General features: G+C 40.7%; 2 protein-coding genes across 2 annotated transcripts in view; one reads left to right on the top strand and one right to left on the bottom strand.

Moving 5' to 3' along the window:
• Positions 1 to 1,113, bottom strand: part of LOC133135146 (platelet-derived growth factor C-like) — a 67,285-nt gene extending 66,172 nt beyond the window's left edge. Inside the window, exon 1 of the mRNA XM_061251939.1 lies at positions 1,035 to 1,113. Coding sequence (XP_061107923.1) covers positions 1,035 to 1,113 — 79 coding nt within the window. The remainder of the gene's footprint in view (positions 1 to 1,034) is intronic.
• Positions 1,114 to 1,139: 26 nt separating this feature from the next.
• On the top strand, positions 1,140 to 23,310 carry glrbb (glycine receptor, beta b). Its single transcript, XM_061253061.1, has 10 exons — positions 1,140 to 1,428; positions 4,832 to 4,977; positions 6,296 to 6,402; positions 6,978 to 7,045; positions 9,687 to 9,913; positions 13,044 to 13,126; positions 13,651 to 13,791; positions 16,346 to 16,498; positions 18,843 to 19,132; positions 22,087 to 23,310. The coding sequence occupies exons 1-10, from the start codon at positions 1,426 to 1,428 to the stop codon at positions 22,381 to 22,383; spliced, it is 1,515 nt and encodes a 504-aa protein (XP_061109045.1). The 5' UTR covers positions 1,140 to 1,425; the 3' UTR covers positions 22,384 to 23,310.

The following is a 23,310-nucleotide window of genomic DNA, read 5'->3' as shown; positions in this document are numbered from 1 at the left end:
CATGCCCCCGCCTACTATAAATGCATCAGCCACAATAGCTTTTAATGTAACATTGTATTTTCCATATATATCATGTACCAATTCAGTCTTTTTTAGCACTCGCTCTTATCCGAGACATTCATTACATATTAGTGTTGCCATATGCGGTTGGTAGAGACAAAATATAGATCATTTCTTCAGGACAATTTTCAGATGAAAAATGTTAGGTTCGGAAACCTTTGACTTGTATTAAAACAAAGCATTTTTCCAGTTCGTTTTCCCAACATTTCGCACATTGTTTCAACGTGCCCCAGAGCTGCTTAAACTTGCCCCATAGTTGGGGTACGTTGGAACAGTTTCACTCCCACCATTTTTTAATTAAGCGAAAAAACATGAGTGTTAGCTTGTTCCCCGGTCTCCCGTACATATAGTGTGCTTTTGAACTAGGTTGCATTTCACTGTATTTTATGATTATCATTAGCATCACATCTTTCTGAATATTCCTTTTATGGTCTGAACTGTAATGGGAATACAAGTGGGTTGATTGGTCACAGCATTATACATTCTTTCTTTTCCCTGCTCAGCTGTTGAACTGGCACCTACACCCACATCTCAAAAACAACACCTTTAATGATTAACTGGTGGAGTATGTCTGCATTTATTCTTAAATTGCATTAATTTTCTGGTGGTTTTTATCTGCTTTAAGAGAAACATTTTTTTTAAATAATAATAATAATAATAATAATAATAATAATTATATATATATATATATATATATATATATATATATATATATATATATATATATATATATATATATTTATATGATAATAACCGAGAGCTACCATAGTGTATGAATGTCCGAGTTATTGAGTAATTGGAATCGATTACCTTGCGTCTACCTTTCTGTGCCTATGTACAATGGATTCAGATTTCTTTAAAATAATATGAACAGAATAATATGATAGCCTACTACTAAGCTTGACCTATTTCTGTATTGCACTAATGCATACATTAAAAAAGCAGTCTTTCGCTTTCACAATAATCCTATTTACGACTCTGAGAGCGTGACTCGGCTTCTCGTGATTCTGAGGCAGTGATGAAGCCGGTGCTGTGCAGCGCGCTACCGCGCATGTCACACGACAGGTGCACACGCAGCATCCATCTTGGGCATCCTGAGGTTAGAGCAAAAGGACAGCAATACATGGTGCCACCTAAATGAGACTGAATCGAATTTAAATGGAGAGCCCGTAGGAGAAATGTATTTGAAACGGAGCTGGGTTATGATTCTGTCGCTGAAGTAAACGATAGCGAAAGGAGAGAATAATGAAAAAGAAAGAAAGCGGCATGAAGGCGTTATACTATTTGCACAAGCAGCTGTATTGAGTGTATTTACGGCCAATTATCCAGAGCAAGGTGGTCCGTTTTTAAGAGAACTCCAATTTAATGGTAAGTGATCGCACGTATTGTATTAGTGTTTTTTTCCTGTCGAATGTGAGTGATGCTTGCCACGCACTATCGCGACGTGTTGGCTACTCTTAATGGTATTTTCTTTCTGCATTCCGCGGTTAACCCCGACCCCCCTCACAGCATGGTGGATGCTGTTGCTATGTTTCTCCCCCACCCCCTCCTAGCCCCAACCTCTGCAGAGCATCTCGCTGACGACAAATTATGAGGGCTGTAATTATTTATTTATTTAATCATTTATTTATTTGTGTTGCTTTCCGTCAAGAGGCTGTCTTCATGTTATGTTTATTGTTGTGGTCGACCATGTCAATAATATTACTCTATTAAATACAGTAAACGGTACTGAAAGATGGAGGGCATGCCTGCAATTCGAATGTGCATACAATTATGGTGTGGTGCAGATACGCTCTGCTAATAGGTTGGTTTGAGATTAATATTGTCTGTGATCTTTAATGCCAGAAGAACGCACGTGTCCTGTTTAGTGCCAAGTACCGCCTCCAAGATCTGTGTCATTTTACCTCAGTATAGAATAGTGTTTTTGGGAAAACTTGAGATACAACAAAAGTAGGCGAGTACTGTACATATTCTGTAATGTTAAGTGGACAAGTGGAGAATGCTACAAAACCTTTTGATTTTTAGGTGAGAAAGTACAGTAGCGTGGAGGCCTTGGTCCCTTTCTTGGGAGTGCTGGAATTGTGTCCCATGCTATGTTTTGCCATATCACTGCCTTGCACGGTACTGATATTGCTTTTTGCTTGGAATCATAAAATTTCACAGTGTTATTGAAAACAACATATTTAGTCTAAAGTTTGCCTTTCTTGACTCAAGATAATTTATTTTTGTGAGAGGCTGAACATGTCCTGCTTTAAAGACATCATAAATTACTGTCTGACTTGGTAAGGTCTGAAGCGAAGTTAGTCAACAAAAGTGTTTTTCGAGTTTAAGTGCCATTCTTTTTGGTGACTGTTATTTCGTGATTATGACTTGTGGCTGAAAAAGTAACTATTGAATGAGTAGTTCAATAGTTGAAAGTAATATTTCAATTCCAGAATTAAGAACTACCACAATGTGTTTAGATTGAAATCCAGGGAAATTGCCTGGTCTTCATGGTAGGTTGCATAATAAAAATAAATTTAGCAGGTTAGATTTATCAGAGCTTTTACAAGAGAAACTGAATGGATTTTGGAATAGAATTGACACTGTGCCATTAGTAAACTTAGCAAACCATGTACACCGTTCATACTAACTGAAAAGAATGATAGATATTGTTTATCTAAAAGTAAAAATTAGATGTTGCCCTTGAAAGTGTTTATTGAACTGGCAGTATAATAAAGTGCTGTGGTTCCCTGGTCTGAGCGTTGTTTGCTAGCTACAGTTGCTGTGCCCACACCTGGTTTTTGACACCTAAACTTGACTGTATTTTATCTTCATTATGTGTGCGGTTCTGGAGTTTATACATCCAAAGTGGAAGCAATAGAACTACAGCAAGAAAAAGTAATGCATGGATGTTTGCATATATGCTCAAGACTCCAATTACAGTAGCAAAATGTTATTACCGCATTTCTAGTGGTAATACAAAGACGAGTCTATGACCACTGATGGCCTTATCCTACATTCACTCCCACCACTATTTACCTTGCCCTGATTAACAGAGAAATTGCAGAGCCGCTCCACGAGTTTAGGCCGTTGTTAAGAACGGTCAGTAATGGGAACTGTAATTACTAGCTACAGTAAGTTTAATAGTTTATTAAAATAGAGGAGCATATCTTTTTTTTAACTCATTAAGCAATGACAGGATGCAGGCACAGTTATCTAAGTAAGCAAGTACATGTACAGGAACAGCTAAATATTGCACCTAGTTGTACTGAACAATTCAGTAGAATAGCATGTTTTCTTTTCACGTTTATGTCGCATAAGATGAAGCAAATACTTTGAACTACTCAGTGATCCATGGCCTCACTCTTTCCATTGGCAAAGGCCAAGCCATACAGCGTCAGTTAACATTCCTCTTCATCCCAAGGCGAGGGAGCAAGCAAGGTTTCAGGCTGATCTCTGATTGGCTGGCTATTAGCCAATAATGGCAGTACTGTTGACCTGAAATTGGTGACTGACAGGTTGTCACAGACATCAAACAAAATAGTTTAGCTAATCCGGTGCTTGCTTCTCAGTGGTTGACATACCGCTTTATGATTTTGCGGTTTACATAGTCGGTATTTTGACAGTGTTCCTGTTGGAACAAATGCATGAGATAATTTATTATGTTTCCATTGTCTGTGGAAAGCCCTTGAGTTGTTCACCTTAACACGCACTTTATAAGATTTTTTTTCTAGCTCTAAAAGAGCCCACATTTCACTGGACCCTTAAAGGGTTTAGTTTATCATAAAAATCAACCAACCAGTTAATCAATCGATAAAAAAAATACATAAACAAATAAATACATTAAATACATAATACATAAAATATTGATTACAATTCACATTGTAAATCTGGATTGAGCAATTCAAGTATAATTACTACATAATTTGTAGTACATTTGTATTACAGTACTGATTCTTTATTTTCTTTTCAATTGCTTCACTTTGCAATATATTGCTTTTGCATGGATGCAGAGAAATATCAGTACATTTCAAAAGTTGCAGATAATTTCTTTTTCTTATTTGTAGTTGATACTTCATAATTATTTCATCTGAAAGGTTATGTATCAGGTGGCATTCATGTCACAATAAGGATGAAGGGGAAAATGCTATAAAATGAATCCATTAAGAGGAGTGAGTCCTGTGATTTTTCATGTCCCAGCCACTAAACTGACAAATACTAAGGTGAGTCGAGGAAGGAAGAGCCATACCTAAGTACAGATCCGACGAATAAACGGGGCATTTCTTATTCTTCCTCTGTCCCTCTTAGCTAAACAAAAGTTGTGTGTCAAACAAAACAATTTACAAAATGATAAATGCGTACATAGTTATGCAGGAATCCAATTTCAGTGCTAGGTTTTTTTTTTCAACATTCCATTGGAGTTAATGTCAGTATGAATGTTCCAACAGTTCTTCAGTTCTTCCACTGTTTTTCACACTGGTATGTGTGAAGGAGTTTCTAGCCAGCTAGGCTAAACCATGACCTCAAGGATTGAATACTACTTGTTACTACATGTCCCGTATTTGTAACTCAGTAAGAAAATGGCATTTAGCAGATCTAGGCTAATTCAGTCAGTAACGTAGATGAGGCATGCATGCAGACATAAAAATGGAAATTGACACTAATATTATCTGAATATGTGTAAGTACATTACTAATATAGTAGACCTTAATATGAATGTACAGTATGGGGGGGGGGGGGGGGGCATTTATAACTTGAAGCTCACTGTAGTATTTCCACCTTTTTTCAGGCTTGCAGTCTGATGTGTTTGAAAATGAGCATGGTAAAGCTGGCATTCCTGTTCCTCGTGTTGTCTGTGTGGATGACTGAAGTGTCCAGCAAAGACAAATCTGCCAAGAAGGGGAAAAAGAAAGGAAAACAGGTCTACTGCCCCTCGTAAGTCTTATTATCTCCACCCAATTTTCGTACATAGTATCCATAAGTACCTGTAGTGTGACCCAGGTGCAGTATAGTCCATTATTGTTCCAGTTTGCATTTGATGTTTGCATTGTATTTGATGAGATCTGTTGCTGATGATGTCTGCATTTCATGATTTCTGTAGCTGATGATATCTGCATTTCATGATATCTGTAGCTGATCATATCTGCGTTTGATGATATCGGATTTCTGTTGCTGATGATAGTTGTTGCTGAAGCGATCTGCAGCTTTCACAGTCATGCATTCTCATTAAATGCTGTGAATAAAACAGATATTCTCAGAGCAGATATTCTCAAGGTTATGGCTTAGAACGTTGCTGACTTTGCCTTGAATTGAATGCTAATGTTTGTCTGCCTTTTTGAATGAGAAACTAGCATTGGTGTATTTTTAAAAGAAATACGTACTTAAAAAATACTGAATTAAGCAACTGAATATAAACGTCATCCAGTCATAAACCTGTGTATTTTCCTGTTACTGCATGTTCTTGTCATAGTTTAGTGTTTCTGTGAATACAGTATATACAGAATTATTTGCACAACTGACTGGCAATTCACAAAAATACAAAAGAATTATATTTTGGTTAGATACAGCATGGGCATGTTTGGCTTCAAAACAGTTGCATAAAATGGGAGTGCCTCATCCCCACCATAAAATATGGTGGTGGCTGAGAGATTTTTTGGGGCTGTTTTAATTCCAGAGGTTCAGGGGCACTGGTTAAGGTCAATGGTGTAATGGATTCCACCAAGTATCGGGCAATTTCGGCCTCAAGGCTGTGGGTGGACTTTCCAGCAGGACAATGACCCAAGGCATACCTCGAAATCCACACAGAAATGATTCCTTGACAACAAAATCCATGTTCTGCAATAGCCATCTTAGGCACTGGACCTTGAATGGAAAACCTGTGGACTGAATTGTAGAGGGCGGTTGATAAGTGCAAAACCCAAGAATTTGAAGGATCTTTCAAGGATGAATGGTTCAAAATCCCTCCAAATGTGTTCCTTAACCTTGTGAAGCATTGCTAGAAATGTAGCTATTTTATGCTGTTATCCTTCCCAGAGCTGGATGTAGGGGCTAAACCACTCCAGTATAGAAATGTTAGCTGTCGGTTCAATTATCCCCTAATGTTTTTCACATTAGCTTAAAATGTTATAATCTTTTGTATTTCTTCTTGTCATTAGGTCTGAGAACTCTCATGCGATGAAACTGTCTGATGTCTCATCCTTTAGCCGCTATATCATCATATGTGCCACATAATTAAAAAATTTTATTTTTCCAGTCAGCTGTCATCTGAAGACCTGGCCAGGGTCCCTGAGAATTCGACAAGTAACATCTTGAACAGGCTGCTGGTCACCTATGACCCGAGAATTCGGCCAAACTTCAAAGGCAAGTTTTGCCCATGTGTGCTTAAAATTGTGTCCTACACAGAGTTTACATGTGTTCAGTTCACATTGGAGGGAACGGATGATTAACCAGATTATAATTTGTATAATAATGTTTCATTAATATTTTGTTGAATAGTTTGTTATTCTGGTCTCTGTTTCCATTGTATGGAATAAATGTTTCTATGAGCGTACTAGGGTACTATTGCATGCTCGCTGCAATGTCTGCATTTTAACACTTGCCTTGTGTGCATATCTTGCCACATAATGAATAGGTAGATTTTGGCCAATCAATTGCAGACTCTGTGTGCTTTACCCTGGAAATTCAGGAAACTTTGGAATTGGAATTGTGAGTTTCTTCTTTTATAATTCCATTTCTTATTAGGAAAATTGCTTACTTGCTTCCATTTGTCACATAATAGTAGAAAGCATTCTGGTTCAATTCAGTGGAGTGTGTATTATTTTTGTTATTTGTACAATCGATGTGTGCAGCGATCTGTGCTATCTCTAAATACAGTCATCTAAAATGGTTTCAATGATCTCACACACTACATAATGTCTTCATATTCCCCACCATAGGAATTCCGGTGGAGGACAAAGTGAATATCTTCATAAACAGCTTTGGGTCTATCCAGGAGACTACGATGGTAAGCACACTCACATATTCATGATCATCTCTCGTTTGTTTTTTTAATTGATCTGTATTAGAGCAATTTTACAGAACAAAAGTCCCCTGAGAGATTTCAATGGATTTCTCATGCGTCATCAGTGTTATTGTCTCTGTGGATCACTGCAGAGCAATTTCAGCAATGCAGTTTTTTTCTTTCTCAGACACTCACATAGTAGAAATAATCAGCAAAATGTTGTTTCCTCTTATTTGTTATTAGCATTGAGGTCAAACTTCTCATGAAAGCTCTTTGATATGAGTCAGCATAATTAATATCATAAGGGCAAATTGGTGATTCTTCTGAAGTGAATTAAGGGGTTAGGTTTCAGGGCATGTCCGTGATTTGCATGCAATTTTCAGCTTAGGGCTGCTGTGTGCAGGTCTTTGTAGGGGATATCGGTTGCTTTGGAGATTAGTGGATGTTCATGCTGTGAACAGATTGAGATGTGAAACCGCTGTGGATAAATATCAGTGACTTTGCCTCATGAGCGGTGACATTTATAATAAGGCCATAGCTGGCTTTTCTGGAGCATCTTTATGCTTCTATTGAAAACATATCCTTTTGCGGACGATTATTAATGTGCATCCTTTGTTCCCACTGAAGGAACTTTCTCAATACAGTATGTACGGAAAAAGAACAACATACACACTGAGTTAAGGTTACATGGGGCAGTAGTGTGGTGTAGCTTTATTTTGACTCATAACCTGATGGTTGCTGGCTGGAGTCTCCAGATTTGTCCCATGCAGACGCAACTGAATAAATGAATAGGTATATTATAAGATGTGTGTAATCAACTTGGTATTATCTGTAATCAATTGGAAGCAGAAGTAATACAGGCTTCCTGAGGCATTGATGTAGCCAATGTCCAGATCAAACACTGGCCATCTTCAGTAGGCTGAAGACCCCTGTGGCTGAAGAGTTCCATAGGATGGAAGGATGGATTTTCTCCCTGTAGGGTTTTCCCGCTTACCTGTGCTAGATTGGAGGTTTTTGGCTACAATAACTTAGACATTGCAGGTTTGAGAAGCAGCAGTTGTCATAGCTCCATAGATCCATGGATGATGTTTCCACTGAGGTCTACAATTACTATGGGTGTTCCAAACTAACTTCTTCTTCTTATTATTCTAAAAATGAGAGCAGTACAGGCATATAATTATAAATGTTAAAAATAATAACACTGGCACCAACAACTACAAGAGTGATAATACTGCCACCACAACAAGCTATCACAGAAGTGTTTGTCCTTGAGCTCAGCAGACTTAGTGTCCTGCTTTAGTCTTTTGGTACACAGAGCAACAGTCACTGAAATGTCAAAGTCCCAGACAGCTTGTGCCCTATCCAAACACTGTGAAAGGGCAGGTATGCTGTTATACTAGGGATGGTGTCCTTTGCTCAGTTTACACCAATGTTCCCCAGAAGGGCCTAATTAATTTTGTGTTGAATGTGCAATAAATGATTAGCATCCTCTACAGGTCTCTGCCTGTTTAAATATTCCCTCTTTGATTGCATTCTGCCATTTGCCAGTTAATAACCAGGCCTCAGAGAGAATGATTACTCCCACACCTCTAGTCCTGGCACAAGGACGAAAAAAATAATGTTGTAATATCTTGTGGTGTCTGTGAAGTAAAATACAAGGGACTTTCATATTTTTCCCTGTTGCCTTTTTAAAAACTCACAGTCAGTTTTGATGGTGTCATTGAGAATATAGTCCACTGACCTGCATCATAGATACGGCTGGGTGTTACAGGTGTCATTCATTCTGTGATTCTTCCCATTTTTTCCCATTTTTCTGTCAACCTTGCCGTGACTGCTCTGTGACTTCAATATTTTCCATTACCAATATCTAGCCTTAATCATAGATATTCAAAGGGAAATGCTTCCAGTATTGGTGGCTATGGTATATAGTATATCAGAAATTATGGTTCTTTTTCAAGCTGCATTCAGAATTGACTCATGACTGTATAAGAAATCTAAATCATATTCTGTTGCATATTACAAACAAATCCAGTGTTTGAAAATTGGTGCCATTCAGGGAGGTACCTTCACACAGCTGCTGTAGTTCCTGGGATTGTTTGACATTTCCCACACCCTTTGGTTTCATGCTAATAGCTCATATTGGTTCCTCGAATTGCTGTATAATCTGACATGTTTGACAACTTACATCGCGTGACTCGACAGCCAGGCAGATACAGGGGACCCAGGTCACAAAAACAACTGGGAAAACCTTTCCTAATTAGTGGCAATGGCAGCTGCTCTTGGAGGTTGTCTTCCTATTGTTAGGTGTGTGTATGAACTTTGAACCATCAGAAACACAAAGTAGTCAGAGTATTTCATAGGTTCCAATACACTTGACAAGCACAATAAAGCGTAGAAAAGTATTTTATTCCAAAATTATTATGTACATATCTGACCCAGGCCTGGTTGGAACCCTTGGAACGACCTAACATGGAGTCCTAGATAGCCCTGTGAATATAGCAGTAGAGCTGAAACTTTCTATAAAGCTATTGAGACCTATAGAGACCTATGCATGCATTCTCTACTTTTGGAGTATATCTGACTGCTGTGTTGGATTTAAATGGCAGTACACTGGTCCTTTCATCAAGCTCCTCCATTTGTCCAGGATTACCGGGTGAACATCTTCCTGAGGCAGCGGTGGAACGACCCCAGGCTCCGGCTGCCGACCGACTTCAAGTCGGACGCCCTCACCGTCGACCCCAAGATGTTCAAATGCCTGTGGAAGCCCGACCTGTTCTTTGCCAACGAGAAGAGTGCCAACTTCCATGACGTCACGCAGGAGAACATCCTGCTCTTCATCTTCCGCAACGGCGACGTGCTCATCAGCATGAGGTAAGCCCCAGGATCTGTCACTTTGTGTCCCCCAGAACCCATAGCTGGTGTTACTGGGGCATTTCAAAGACGCCCTTGTGTAGGTCAGCTCATGATGCGGGATGTTATCTGATGGATACATGCAAGCACAAATAAATCAACATCAACGGCAATTAAGAGAAACAGTTAAACAGTTCCCTAGAAAGTAACATGAAAATGAACCCACTAGTACACAGGGAAGCAGAGCAGTATGAAGTTACGCTGATGATGTGACAAACCCTTCATTTTCTTGCTATGTGTGTGCGCTACGATTAGACCAGGGCCCTCCGGGTTGCATTGATCAATGCCTGGGGGCTAGGAGTAATAAGAGGTGAATTTGAGATTCAATATGGCTGCTATCTCCCCAGCACCATCAATCCTAAGCAACTGAGCCAGTTGCTGTGTCTTGAATTACGTGTCAATAATATAGCAAATGTATTGACTGTGTGTGATGACTTTGTGGCCTAATCTAATAGATTACAATAAATCATGGGCAGACCAAATTATTTGGTTGACCTCTCTGGTGTAAAATCCAGCCATGATCTGCTTGAGATATTAGCTACCAGCTGTTTGAACTGGTCAAACTATGTTGAGTATGGAGCTGGTTTAACTGGTCAACCAGCTACCAGCTGTTTTTTTTGGCAGGGCTTCAAACCCACACACTATCACACCAGAAGAAATGCTTCCTGAGCCGTTAAAATGTGTCATTAATCAAATGTATTATGACTCATTTTTCATCTGTACAACTACCTGTCTGTTGTTGTGTAGCTGTGAGCACCAGAATGCTGGGTCTGGTTCCTCATGGTCTCGACCTAGTGTTGAGTTTTCTCACTGTCCTGTCTCATCAGCGATAAGGTGGCAGCCTTGAAAGTATTTTGTCACTAACAGTCTTGGTACTAATAGTTGTATGCTGTAGTCTATTAACAGACTTGAATGAGAAGAATTCAAGCGCCACGTTTGGAGAATTGAATACTGCTTTGAATGTGCAGCAAAAGTTTGGGTGTATTTTGTCATCCCCGTTTTTTATATTTGTGGGTGCATGTATTCTGTCAATTTTTTAAAAGAATTTTGGCTTGTCAGAGTTGTACCCTACGAGCAAGGGTACAAGTGCACTGAAGAATATGGCAACCGTAAATTGAGAGATTAATTGTGTAAACAATTTTACACAAGTGACTTCTAATGCAGTAAACGCAGTATGGTATTGATAATTCTCCAAAGGGCCTTTTCTACTTTAGCTGTTGGTCTTCTGCACTGCTTTATAAATGAAAGTAAGCTTATTTATCTTCCTGATTGCAATCATTGTCTAGATAAAAATACACTTAATTAAGTTAGTAATCGTTTAAATTCACCTTTTGGTCAGTGAATTTACATTTGTGTCTTTTTTTCCTAATGCTAAGTGATGTTCATTGTGCTTCTGTCTATCCTGTAACTGTCTGCTTGTCATTTTGGTCCTTTTCCCGTCTTTCCCAAGTCCAAAAAAAAGTATTTTTAGGCGTTTTGCTCATGTTGAGTAAAATCGCTGTGCATTTGATGTATAAAGGTTATGATATTTGGGTGTTTTATTTGCATTGCTCTGAGTTTTGCTGCTTTCTCATGGTGGTATGGGCTGACTCCTCCCAGGATCATTTTACTGTTCATTGGAAGCATTGGTCACCCAGGCTTTTTAATGTTACCGCAACCATCTACTTACTGCTGAAACTGCTTTCCTTCTACATTTGCATGCCATGAAGGTGATTCGGAAAATGAAAACACAACAGTAAAAAATACCACCTGCTACTCTCATCAGAGGCAGCTGGGCAATCTACTGCTATTTTAAATCCAAAATTATAGATTTGTGCAGCTGGAATGATATGAGATAAATATATTGAAGAGTATTTCTCAATATTGATCAAATCAGATCGGTAAGAGAAACTGCACAAAGGTTTGTCAGGAATCCATTATGACATTCCCCTCTCAAAATATATTTCGCAATTACATTGCTGTGGATTCATTTTTAGAAATAGAGATGTATATATGTGCTGTATATTTCCCGAAGAGTTTCTATCTATCCTCTCTTAATATATAAAGGTCTGCGGTTCTGGTTTTTTTGACAGTCCTTCATGATTGTGATTGTAACTATGCATTGTACTCGCTAAAATGGTGGCAACCAGTGAGAAGCATGCGTCCTACACCTCGAATTGCCTTGTCAGACGCTGTCTGTAATGCTGGCTATAGTCCCATGCTGTCATAATGCCTAATAGCACTAATTACATAAGTTCCATTGTTTGTTGTAATCTGCATGCTAATTAAATGAAAAATAAAGTAACTATAAGCTGACCATTGCAGTTTAACGCTACCTTCATTAAGGATAAAATAAAAAATAAAAACGCACAACTACTGCTGACAGATTTCGCTTTTACCATTGCAAGGTGCTAGTGGCAACTTGAATATCCCAGTTAGTCTTTATGACCAAAAACTGAGATATGTTATTTATTTATTTTTATTATTTTTTTGGCTGTAAAATAAGTGAATACATTTAAAAAAAATAGTGGATATCTGCAAAAGTCATATCAGTGTTTTTTGAATTTGTGCACTACTGGACCTTTTTGAGGATCTGAAAACTTAGAATGAGGTAAGATTTTCTCTCTCCTGTTACTTAGCATTGCTGAATGGAGAGACTGTTTCACTTATTTAGATTAATACATTCATTCATATGGTTGACATGTCATCCATTCTGTACATAAAAACCAATGGGATGTTTTCCCAAAAAATTAATTTAAAGTCTGATGATATATGATAACACAAAAATAAGTGTTAGGATTAGTAGTAATACAACTTCTCATCAGATATTATATAATGTATTATTATTAGATGATATATTATATATCTATGTTTAATTACTGTAAAAGCATGCTTATGTTGTACTTAACAGTGCAATTAATTAATATTAGCTACCACTTAAGTTATCTCAGACTGGATTACCTGCATTTCAAAGAGGCGGTGTGAATTTCACTCAGAATTAAAGTTAAATCAGGAAAATGTAGAACTGATTTTTTTCTGCCATGGAGAAGAGGAGTCGGACACTGGAATAAGCCTCAGAAATGATGGGTCTGTCATTTCTGTTCTGTTCCAGGCTATCGGTCACGCTTTCCTGCCCTCTCGACCTCACCCTGTTTCCCATGGACACCCAGAGATGCAAGATGCAACTGGAGAGCTGTATGTGGATATTATGAAATGAACAAACCTTCCGTCTTTGTATGTCCTCTGGGCTTTGACAAAGCCCACTGTTTTCACGGTCCAAATTCAGTTCATTTCATGTTGTGCAGCATGCATAATGAGAGTTCTTATTAAAATGAAAAAGCATCATCGACAATGGTCTTATAATGTTATGCAAATGGTAGGGAACTGCTGTTCATTTTACTTTTGATTTGATGTCCTTGGATTTTTCCGTGGTGTTGTTCTAAAATCTATTTCTGTGAAATGCAAATTTATACTGAGCGCCGACATCTCAGACGCTGTGTGTGTGTGTGTGCTTTTGGGTGTGCTTGTGTGTGTGTGTGTGGGTGCTTGTGAATGTGTGTATGTGTTTGTGTATGTTTTCGTGTACTTGTGTGTGCGCACTTGTGTGTGTGTATGTGTGCTTGTGCTTGCATGTGTTTGTGTATGTTTTCGTGTTCTTGTGTGTGTGTGCGCACTTGTTTATGTGTATGTGTATGTTATATATGTGTGTGTGTTTTCAGTTGGCTACACCACAGATGACCTGCAGTTCATGTGGCAGTCGGTGGACCCTGTGCAGATGGACGAGATCGCCCTGCCCCAGTTTGACATTAAACAGGAGGATATTGAATATGGAAACTGCACCAAGTACTACAAAGGAACTGGTACGCAGTTTATCCTTCTTTTTTTGAGTCGTAGTTCACAGGCATCGTGTATATTTAGCAGATTTTCGATTTGCCTATTCGGTGCTTCTGACCGCCTTTGCATATATGAGAAAGAAATGTGTTTAAATAATGACTTCATTATACATGTGTCGAGAAAATCAATGCGTACTCTGTTGCAACGCATTATTTATTTATTAGAAAGTATGGCGAGTGAAATCCCAAGAGTCGGTCAGAGCTTACTATTTTCTGGTCCGTTTTCATGACTAGACCATAAGCAGTGCCTGACTGCATTTTAGATTCCGTCTCAGATTTATTTCAGCACAAAATGGAGGCAGGGAATTTAAGTAATTTCCTCCCAAGCCTTCTGGTGAGCCTTTGATAAAAAGAAGAGGAAGAAAAACACACACATACACACACACTCAACAAATAAACTATCATGCAAAGTCCCTGCATTCTGTGTTCTTGATATTATTAAGCCTGGGTTTTTAGGTCACATTGTTTTTGGTGTTAATCGACAGGTTGGATTTTCCTTTCTGCTTACAGTTATAAGAGTCATAAAAGCAGCGCACTGCTATATGCTTTTCAAATATGAGCCCTCGGACACTGGCAGCCCCTTCCTGTAGGGAAATGACTCACAGCCAGCATTTAGGGAAACATCTGGACACTGATCGTTGACACGCTGCACATTTCTACGACATATTTAACAAGAGTCCAGAAGGTCCATTTAATTAAGGTGGATTTACAACCGCTTCCTCAGAACATATGCACTCATCACCGAACAACAGCACTCGGAAGTAGACTAGACAAGATTTACGGTTGTTTTTTTTTAACAGTGTTTACTGTAGCACATTGTCTAGCCCTAATGTTGTGCCTCATAATGGTGTCACCTATGATCGAAAAGGTAATGTGTAGCAGGTGAGTATGCCTACATCCACAGTGCTTCACATTTCCGCATTACAGCATTGCAGCCAAATGCTAACTGAGCAAACTGCAGGCCAGGCATGGGATGCCCTTAAAATCTAACTCTCTCTCTCTTTCACTAATTTACTCACTCTTACACACACACATACACACACACACACACACACACACACACACACACGCACACACACACTGCTTGAGGCACAAAGGCTGGCTTTGTTCTCAACGCATAAGCGAGACCTGGCCTCTGTGCCAACAAGGGCTCAGAGAAAACACTCTGAAAGCCATTAAGTTGACATCACACCGTATGCTAACAACACCCTGCTCCTTACTCCAAGGATACTAAAAACACCCTGCTCTTTACAGAGAGTACTAACAACACCCTGCTCCTTACAGAGGATGCTAACAACACCCTGCTCCTGAAACCATGGATGCTAGCAACAGAGTGAAAGTAACAGGAGGTAAAAGGCAGTGTAGAATGGAAAAATCATTCCTGGTAGATAATGAGGGAAAATGATTGTTGGGGTGTAAGGAAGCCACGTTTTTTCATGAAGCCAATGAAGGAGTGCATCATGGAACTGACTAAATTAAAAATGCCGCAGGCAACATTCTTTGTTCATTCGTTGACAAAAAGCTTCTAATACAAAAGCAGTTGTCTTCAAAAAGTAATTAGAGGCTTAGAATTGTCAGTTTGTGATGTAGCGTTTTTGTTTGAAGTTTTTGGTGCCCTTCTCCATAATCTGTTTATAAAGTGTGAGACAAGTGGCCTGGGCATTTAAGTACTTTATGAATATCATTAATATTGGACTTGATCACATACACCAGTTTGTGAACAACCAGGAGGATACACCGGAGGAGGGGACACATCAGACCTGCATAAAATGCAGAATCGTTTTGGATTCAAATACATTTCTGTGCTCGATTGATCTTGCCTGGTGCCAAGCAAGAGGACCAGAACACATGTGGCTCATTCCAATCGCTTATTTTTCTCCACTTTTTTCCTTTCCTTGCTCCTGACCCGGAAATCAACCATGTCTTTCATCTTGAAGGACATTCAAACCACTCAAACGTTCCTTCAAAGAGCTAGAAGTAGAAGTTAGGAACTGCCAATCTTTCCTTTGACAAAGAAAACATCAGCACATCCTTTGCGGAAGTTTTTTTTCCAGAAAGCCTAACGTATAAATGACCGACCTATGGATCCACCTCTCTCCATCTGCCACGCATTTGCCCCGTCTGTAACTGACTTGGCTTCAAACTGACGTTTGAAGCAGCAAGGGCATTCCATTTGCCTAATTCATGTTTTCTCAATTTCCCTGTCTTTACTCATTTTTCTTTAATCTTTTCAAACCTCTCCCGATGGGTGGAGCTAGGGGTAAGAAAAGGAGAAAAGAAAATAAAAAAGGAGAAAAATAAGGGATTGGAATCAGCCTCTAGCCCCAGAACAGCTTCACACTTTTTGGGAGTATTTAATATGTTCCAATTCACCAGACAAGCTCAGTAAAGCGTAGAGAAATATGTGAATCCAAAATGATTATGTATTTGACTCAAGTCTACAGTAGGCCGCGCATTGAATCTAGAGGTGCCATGGCGTTTGTGAAAGGTAATGGTGAATGTTGGGTGTGTTTCTCCCCAGGGTACTACACTTGTGTGGAGGTGATCTTCACCCTGCGGCGACAGGTGGGCTTCTACATGATGGGCGTCTATGCCCCCACCCTGTTGATCGTGGTGCTGTCCTGGCTGTCGTTTTGGATCAACCCGGACGCCAGCGCAGCTAGAGTCCCGCTGGGTACACTCCCGCTCACCCTCACGCCCCCGGGGCCCGGGGCAGTCTGACTGTTACCATTGCTGTTGACCATGCCCCATCTGGGAAGGACCATCCACTTCCATTCCACCACCACCACGCTCTTCCCATTGTCCTGTGTCCTGTTTCGTCCTGTTCCACTACAGTCTCATCCGGGGCCTGATCTCAGGTCAGTCGCCTCCTGTCCATGGGTCTGTTGTGTGTGTGTGTGTGTGTGTGTGTGTGTGTGTGTGTGTGTGTGTATCTGTGTCTGTTAGTGGGTGAGAGAGTTAGAGAGTGAGAGTGTAATCATGAGTGAGTGAGTGAACATGAATGAGTAATATGAGTGGATATGAGATTGAGTGAATATGAGTGACTGAGTGAATCTGAGTGAGTGAGTATGAATTAGTGAGTGAGTGAATATGAATGAGTGTGTGAGTATGAGTGAATCTGAATGAGTGAGTATGAATTTGTGAGTGAGTGAGTGTGTGAGTATGAATGAGTGTGAGAGTGAGTGAGTGTGTGAGTATGAGTGAGTGAGTGAGTGTGTGAGTGAATGTAGTGAGTGAGTGAGTGTGTGAGTGAATGTAGTGAGTGAGTGAGTATGAATGAGTGTGAGTGAGTGAGTGTGTGAGTATGAATGAGTGAGTGAGTAGTGAGTGAGTATGAATGAGTGTGTGAATATGAATGAGTGTGTGAGTATGTGTGAGTATGAATGAGTGTGTGAGTATGTGTGAGTGAGTGAGTATGAGTGAGTATGAATGAGTGTGTGAGTATGAATGAGTGAGTGAGTATGAGTGAGTGGGTATGAGTGAGTGAGTGAGTGAGTATGAGTGAGTGGGTATGAGTATGACTGGATATGCGTGACTGAGTGAATCTGAATGAGTGAGTGAGCATGAATTAGTGAGTGAGAGTGAATGAATGAGACAGAGAATATCTGTGGCACATCGTGGGTGTGTGTGCATTTGCGTGTTCGTCACGTGTACATGTGCTAGGTATGCATGTGTATGTGGTCACACGTTGCTCTCATATATTGATCATTTAAATGTCTCATGCCAGAGAAGGTATTAAGCTTCTTTGTGCTGGCTGGCACCTTCCTCGTGTTATGTAAAAGACATTTCACTGTCGGGGTTAAAGGATTAGCGTCTGGATACCTCCATCATTTAGATAATCACTGTACTGGAAATAAGTACTTGATTTTAGACAGTTTATGCTACATCCAAAATTAATATTCTAGTGAGAAACTGTGAAAACCGTGAATTATTTATTCATCAAAGCACTCTTTTATCTTTATATTCATTATCATTTAAAAGGTATGGTCAGGTTCACCATGGTGCGTGCATGCCTGCACCGTCTCATTGGAATTTATCTTGAAAACTGCGATATGCATGCAACACACGGACATCTTGAAAACTTGTTCTCTTGTTGTATTTAAACCTGTGGCGTCCAGTCTTATCTGAAAAGGGCCGGTGTGGGGGCTGGTTTTAGTTTCAGCCTTAAAACACCTGACTCTACTTGTTATGATTGAGGACCAGGATTAGTTAATTAAATCAGCTGCATCAGGTGTCATAGTGCTAGACTAAAGCAAACCTGCACACAGAGCAGCCCTTTAAACTTGATGATATACACTCAGTGAGCACTTTATTAGGTATTTTTTAGACTTTTTTTTATTTTATAGACTTATTGGTCTTCTGCTGCTGTAGCCTATCCACTTAGAGGTTTGACGTGTTGTGTGTTCAGAGATGCTCTTCTGCATACCACTGTTGTAATGTGTGGTTATTTGCATTACTGTCACCTTCCTGTCAGCTTTTAACAGTCTGGCCCTTCTCCTCTAACCTCTCTCATCAACAAAATATTGCTGTATCTGGCAATGGATGTTGGTTCATACTCTGGGCGACTGGAGTGCGTTTATACATTTTTGCCACGGACAGTCACCGCAGTCTACATCAGGCAACAGTCGAACATTTACAAACATTCTGTGATTTCAGTCGACCAGCACTCGATCACTGGACTATAAACTGGCCTTAAGGCCTTCTGCAAGGCGAGGGTTGTCCTTCATCCGTAAACATGGTAAATGGTTGGCATTTCCAAAGCGCTGTACAATTGATGCTCCTCATTCAACCATTCATACACACCCTCACACACCAATGGCAATTGTCTGGCATGCAAAGCACCAACCAGCATGTCAGGAGCATTTGGGGTTTAGGTGTCTTGCTCAGGGTCACTTCAACACTCCCAGGGTGGGATCGAACCGGCGACCCTCCGACTGCCAGACGACTGCTCTTACCGCATGAGCCAGTGTCGCCCCCCCAACATTAAACTGAGCAGGGTCTTTTCTTCTACTCTCCAGGAATCCTTTCAGTCCTCTCGCTGTCTTCCGAATGCACGTCCCTGGCCTCCGAGCTCCCGAAGGTGTCGTACGTGAAAGCCATCGACATCTGGCTCATCGCCTGCCTGCTGTTCGGCTTTGCCTCGCTGGTGGAGTATGCCGTGGTCCAGGTGATGCTCAACAGCCCCAAGAGGATCGAGGCAGAAAAGGCCAAAATAGCCAGGAGGGAGAAGGCGGAGGGCAAGACCCCGGCCAAGAACAACACGGTCAACGGGACCGGGGGAACACCCATCCACGTCAGCACCCTTCAGGTCAGTGGGATACGCTGTCGAAATGTCACGCTTTGTTCCCCCGAAAATACCCAAGATGGCTTTCCCGCATGTCACGTCTTATTTCTGTGTCGCTGAAGGGGGCGTTCAGTTTAACAGGTACCGGGGTATGTCTGACCTTTTAACAGCCTTTTCATGTTTTCTTTCTTTTTGTTCTTGTCACGTTTGTTTTATACTTCTGTTCATAGTTTCTTAAGGTAAGGTTCAGGTGAGGTAAGTAAACTGGCAAGGCCCCTATAATTTCGGGCAAAATAATCTTGGCCAGAATCTCACTGAAGCTGATCGTTTGCATGATTCATTCTTTCTCCTGCAGTGGAGAGATCAGTATTGGCCAAGTATTTATTAATAATCATGGAATTTCAAAGAATTAATGTACTGTAAGAAGACTGGTGTGTGAAAAAATGTAAGTTATATACAGTAGCAATGATGTTTACTTTGAGGGAAACTTTGTTTGCTTTTTTTACTTTATGCAACTAGTAGCAGGAGAGTAATTCCCTGCTTTCAACTTTCAATATTTTCCTGCTTTTATGCTGTGCAACCTTCCCTGATACAGGGATTTATTTTGGTAATGAAGTGAAGCAGACTCACTTGGCCTACTTTCTGGTGGTTTTAGTGTTTATACAAAAAGCCACAGTTTTGTGGAAAGTCAAACTTGGTTCAGATTAGGGGCTTGAATGTTATTACATTTTTCCAAGGTTTTTTACATTTTTTGCTGTGTACAATATTTTGGTTATCAAGATTTTGTGTTGTTGATTTAATCCAGCCTCTGTTGTGAACCAAGCACAAAAATATGTTTGATAAAACATGGAGGTATAAAACTTAACCCCTGAAATGTTTGCAGTGGTGACAGTGGTGAATGAATTTGATTCCTCTAATTAACTCCAGGCATCCTTTTTCCAAGCTGATCTAAGTATTATATAACACCCCCCCACCTCCAGTCCCTTGTGTCGCCGTAACTGACCTCTTGCCCATGGGACAGCAAACAGGTCCTAATTCCTTTCTTATGCATTTCTTCTGAGTGAAATCCTTATTGAAAGTGCAATTGTCGAGCTCAGCAGAATAATTTTCTTGCCATGAATGTTTGTTTTAGGGCTAATCATTTGTTTTATAATACAAGCCCTGACCTGTTCATATTTATCAACCACACAGTGATTATATGGATTGAATAAAGTAACTGCAACATAGTGAAAAATATCCAAAGGGACCCAAGCTTTGATTCAAGGATAGTAACCCACTCCAACCTCTAACAGGAGCGCGACGGAGGGTTTTTTTTTGATCGATTGGATTTTTATTGGGTATAAAAAGTACAGGCAATGGTACAACCCAGATGAAAACATGTAAATGCCGACTAAAAAATTGCTGCAGTCCTGCACCTTCACTGTGAATATATTAATGCTTAGTTGCGTGTGAGTCACTGTTGCTGACATGACGGAACCTTCCTCCGGTTCCACAACATGTTACAGCGAGTAGTGCGTCAGCGGGCTAGGCGTTGGCGTCTGCAGCGAGGAGATGGAATTGATTTAATTGCGCCTTGCGTCTCTGATTGACATCACAGCGCTGCCAGGCTTGTGTGACTGAGAGAGCTCACAGTGGGAAGTGTAAATTCCAGGCCGGGCCTTGATTAAAGGCCTGGGGACTGCAGCCGTCAGAGACCTGTCTTCGTCCGGTTCAGGGGGCTCAACGGGCATGCAGGTGGCAGATGTGAGGGGTGAGGGTGTGCTCGGCCATTTTCTCTGGCTGTCTTTGACCAGGCGCGGGGCGGCCTGTAGCGTAGCGGTTACGGTACGTGACTAGGAAGGTTTGTGGTTTGATCCCCGGTGTAGCCCTGATAAGATCCGCACAGATGTCGAGCCCTTGAGCTAACCCCATGTTGCTCCAGGAGGGATTATCTCCTGCTTAGTCGAATCAACTGTAAGTTACTTTGGATAAAGGCATCAGCGAAATAACATGTAATGTAAAAGGCTTGGTTCTTCCGGTCCTGGTGGCTTGAATGGAGGAGCTGTATGGGAATTGAGGCAGGCATTACAGTACATATAACATGACAATTGCCATAACAAAATGATGAGAACAGGCCATTCATTCCAACTATGCCTGCCATTTTCCTACCATGAAAGTGTACCTAATGCTTAGTTTACCTCCTGATACTGTTAAGCACCATATCAAGCCTGGTCTTGGAAACCCCCAGAATTTCAGCCTCCACTATATGGACCTGGGGAGACTCTGTAGTTTCTGGTGAACCAGCTTTCATCATTTTGGACTTGAATTTTTTCCAGAGTAGTTCTATTTACACTGGAAAGTTTGTTCACAATGAGAGTGGTCATGCTGGCAAAACAAGGTCAATCAGCTCATTACAAGCGAGTTCTGCCATATGTCCACCGTTTAAAGGTAATTATGGACTGTTAGTTCACTGACCCTATTTGGAGAAGTAGTTACCTTACTGGTGTTTGAGGATATTGGAGCAACATGTCCAATATGGAAGAAAAATAATCCTTGCAGTTTACTAGTAGTCCTCCCTACAATATATCAGACTGTCACCAGTTATTTTGAATGAGGGATATCTCTCCCCATTAGCACTATTAATTTTGTAGCATTGTATAGCCACTAGTGAAGATCACTGGTTCTTACATTTCTAATATCAGGACCAAAATTACAAATACTTTTTAGTATCGGGACCCAAATTAAAACCTTTCAGTGACCCATCAAATACACATCCTAGCATAGCCTAGTGGACTGCAAACTCGTTCCAAGACCCACCACATACACTCCCGTGACCCATTTTGGCCCCCGAGCCATGGATTAGATAGTCACTGGGTGACAAGCAAGTGTACTTCAGTGACCGAGCTCCACTCAAGGCACAAGCACTTTGATCGCAACTGCTGCCATCAGCGTTGCCATGATGATCAAGCCCGGCTTCTCTCCTTCCCGTTTTTTCCCAGGTGGCCGAAAACAGGTGCAAGAAGGTGTGCACGTCCAAGTCGGACCTGCGCTCCAACGACTTCAGCATCGTCGGGTCACTGCCACGGGATTTCGAGCTGTCCAACTTCGACTGCTACGGGAAGGCCATCGAAGTCAGCACCGCCATGGCGAAGGCCCAGGCCAAGAACAACAAGAAGCCCCCCCCGCCTAAGCCCGTCATTCCCTCGGCCGCCAAACGAGTGGACCTGTACGCCAGGGCCCTGTTCCCCTTCACTTTCCTGTTCTTCAATGTCATATACTGGTCTGTGTACTTGTGATGGCCTTGTGTTCTGTAGCTTTCCACAGACCCCCATACCCCCCACCCACAAGTGTGATGTGGTCTTCACTTGTCCAGTTTGTTCAGAGAATCGGACACAATATTACATCACGGTGGAACAGTAGCGAGAAGCTAAAATGGAATACAGGTTTTGCCAAACGGACCTGGGTCAAATGCGTAATTGTTTTGGATTCAGGTACTTTTCTATGCTTTTCTGAGCTTGTCTGGTGCATTGGAACCGATGAAATGAAACTCTGAAAAAGTGCCAACTCTCAATTGGACCAGGCAAGATCAATCGAGCACAGAATGGTATTTGAATCCAAAGCAGTTACGTATTTGATCCAGGTCCGCTCCCAAAGTTTACATTCTGACTGCCATTGTGACTTACCTGCAGTTCTGTGTGTGGGCTCCACACTCAGTGTAAATAGCTGTATAGCCAAGGTCTCCCAAATCAGGAAGCAGGGTGCAAGGGGTTCATTTTTGTGGAAAGACTTTCACTATTAGTTAAAGGTTCTGGGATACTGCATGTTCTAAGTGCATAAATGAATAAGAAAATATCTAAAAATAAAGTATATATAAATATTTATTAAGATTATTAAAAAGGGTTCCTGTAGAAGTAATTATTCTGATGGTTGATGACACTGCCGATTTTGGAATGGCTGTTGTGTGTACCTTGACACCAATGGTCAGCCATGTTTTTCATATGCAAGTGGATGGATACATACTGCCTTTTTCTGTGTAAAATTCCCAAGCCAGGTCTAATGACAAAAACAACCATATTTCGTATTGCCCGTTACCATTCTGACATTTCCACTGTATACAAATACCGGGCACTGTTGAAATAAACTTTACTATAATAGGCTATTTTAAAACTTTGTCTTCAAACTTTATGTTCAAAGCACTTTCCAAATAAAACCACCAGAAAAAA

Source organism: Conger conger, chromosome 8, assembly GCF_963514075.1.
Source record: "Conger conger chromosome 8, fConCon1.1, whole genome shotgun sequence".
NCBI classification, from domain to species: domain Eukaryota; kingdom Metazoa; phylum Chordata; class Actinopteri; order Anguilliformes; family Congridae; genus Conger; species Conger conger.
This window is presented reverse-complemented; position numbering and strand designations above follow the sequence as displayed.